Source organism: Pteropus vampyrus, unplaced genomic scaffold (assembly GCF_000151845.1).
Source record: "Pteropus vampyrus isolate Shadow unplaced genomic scaffold, Pvam_2.0 Scaffold67, whole genome shotgun sequence".
NCBI classification, from domain to species: Eukaryota; Metazoa; Chordata; class Mammalia; order Chiroptera; family Pteropodidae; genus Pteropus; species Pteropus vampyrus.
Genome location: NW_011888848.1, coordinates 3354030 through 3356425, shown reverse-complemented (window position 1 = coordinate 3356425; position 2396 = coordinate 3354030). Strand labels below are relative to the sequence as shown.

The window sequence follows — 2396 nt, the reverse complement described above, 5'->3', positions numbered from 1 at the left end:
ATAGATTGTTATATCCTAGGTAACCATGTTACTTTCATCTTTTCAACCACAGCGTCAAAGCTTAGATCATAGTTGCATTCCATATTTCTATCTGAAGCATTCGACTCCTAGATTTACAAATTCCTCACTTGTGAATACAATATTTAGCCTGACTTACTACCCTGCACTGCATGATGTGGTTTTCCTGGAGTGTGATTTGCCCTCCCAAGAGGATAGTGTTTCCTTTTCTCAAACTGTCAAATTGTTAGCAAGAAGCTATGGATAGGAGAGAGTAAAGTTCCATGTCAATTAAAACTCTGAATGAACATAGATTCTCAAACATCCTCCCAACTGGCTTTTATTTTCTGTCTATCAGCTGAAGATTAATAGATCTGTCCTAAGCAAAAAAAGCAAATATGGCAAGGCCATCAGCTCTTAAACTCTTTTGGTGGCATCACTGACATGAGAGTGAACCATAGTGAGCTAGAATGATCCTGTTTTGTATCTACAATGCTGGGCCAGCAGAAGAGGCAGTATTCAAGGGAGAGAATCCCAGAGAGGGATGATGAGGCTCAAACAGAAGAGATTCTGAGGGCTTGGATGATTATTTGTACAAACTGTTATAAGAATGTCTCATTATCTTCTAATTAAATTTAATTTAGTGATTCCATTTACATCTATACCTGGTAAATCCGAGAAGAGAAGAATGCACTCATTAAAGCCATTAGCCAAAAGCCGGTCCCGTAGCTGCTGAAGAATTGCTACTCCGATACAGAATGGAAAAGAGGAATTCCCAAGTAGCAAGGTATCCCAGAGGTGAAAAATTTTGTGCAGTGGAAATACATCTGTAAAACGACAAAATATAAATAAATTATAATAAAAAATAAAATAACAAAAATTTAAACAATAACAAACTGCTTTACTAGACACATGACAATTACCTTCTGGTCAAAACCATTATTTAAAAACAAATGCAACCAAATTGTTTTTATAAAACATTTATTTGGCTTTGTAAATTTATTGCAAACTGATAATCAGCTTGGTCAAATAGATGACTTTTCTAACCTTTGTTATAAATCTTGGTATAGATGTTCCATACATTACATTTCTTCCTAGAATTTTCCAGTTACATTATTCTAAGTTTATTTGTCTAGAAGAACTTTAGTACTGTTTTAGATTCAGCATTATTGTACTTCTATTATGCACTTCGAATAATTATTTTATTAAATTCACGTAAAAAATCCAATTAGCAATTTTCTATTTTTCGAAACTTTTTTTTTTCATTTAACAATACTGTAGATATCTTTCCAGGCCGATGCATATCGATCTACTTCAAATATTGTATTCTATTTAGCATGTGTTTATATTTAAGCAGAACAAGCACTGTATTAATATTTGTAACTGACTGAAGTATTACACATTCACGTATCTGTTTAATTTCTAGAGGAATTCTAGTTTAGGAAATAACAAAAGTATTAGTTATTAGAAAATCTCTAAAAATTAAGCCTGATTTGGTTGTAAACGTTACCTTCCAAAACTTTATGTAACTACTATAGTTCCTGTTAATTTCTTTTTCAATAGAGGGCAGAGATTTTATGAATGCCACAACATGTAAAAAAGGTTTTCATCCTGTACAATACTCTTTTTAATATTCAGCAGTCAGCACAATTGAAATTCTTTTCTATTCAACTCTCTTACATTAGAATTACATAAGAATGCTTATGTAATTAAATCTGCTGATGCTATTGTAAATATAATATACTGGGGAAGAATGGAGCTGTCCTTTTGCTAACACAGTATCAAAAGGAAAGGGAAAATGATACTTACGAGTAAACATGGTGAGAAACCAAGGAATGGCATAGAGCTATGAGTGGAAAAAGAAAGGGGTACAGAGGATGGATGGATAGAGGGGAGATAAAAGAGATAATTAGAATGATTATCAATAAACTGAATGGTAAAGAAAGTTCTACACTTAGGTCTACTACATTGTTTAAAATATAAGAGAATATTATAATTATTACCATATATACTCTATTAAGTGATAATATCTATTACAAATGCTGTAGACGACAAGGGTTATTCAACAGAATGTCTTCATTTTAGCAAAAGATACACTCGAGACTATGCCTAGTCCAAATACAACATTAGCATGTTAATTTTAAGAGTGTAATTTTCAGATCGTATAAAAATATTCTTGAGATTTAAAGTGGTCCTCATTAATGCTGGGTTACCCTTAATGAGTATTTTTGAGACTAGATGATACTTAATAAATGTCCAAAATGTCTCAAAAAAGGTGTAATGAAGCATATTCTTTCTGAGTAGGAAGCTTCATAACAGACTAAAAGCAGTAAGATCAAAAAATGAAATAATTTGGTCCTTTAGCTGAGTAACAAATTTATTTTCCCAAGTTTGCTGTG

The 2396-nt window shown here is 32.2% G+C and overlaps 1 protein-coding gene across 2 annotated transcripts in view; it reads right to left on the bottom strand.

Moving 5' to 3' along the window:
* TBCK (TBC1 domain containing kinase) overlaps window positions 1-2396 on the bottom strand; it is a 157148-nt gene that overhangs the window by 69516 nt on the left and 85236 nt on the right. For both annotated transcript variants that reach the window (XM_011361472.2, XM_011361471.2), the window contains exons 21-22: window positions 1807-1843; window positions 663-824 (exon numbers count right to left, since the gene is read on the bottom strand). In XM_011361472.2, the coding sequence (XP_011359774.1) occupies window positions 663-824; window positions 1807-1843 (199 nt within the window). The remainder of the gene's footprint in view (window positions 1-662; window positions 825-1806; window positions 1844-2396) is intronic.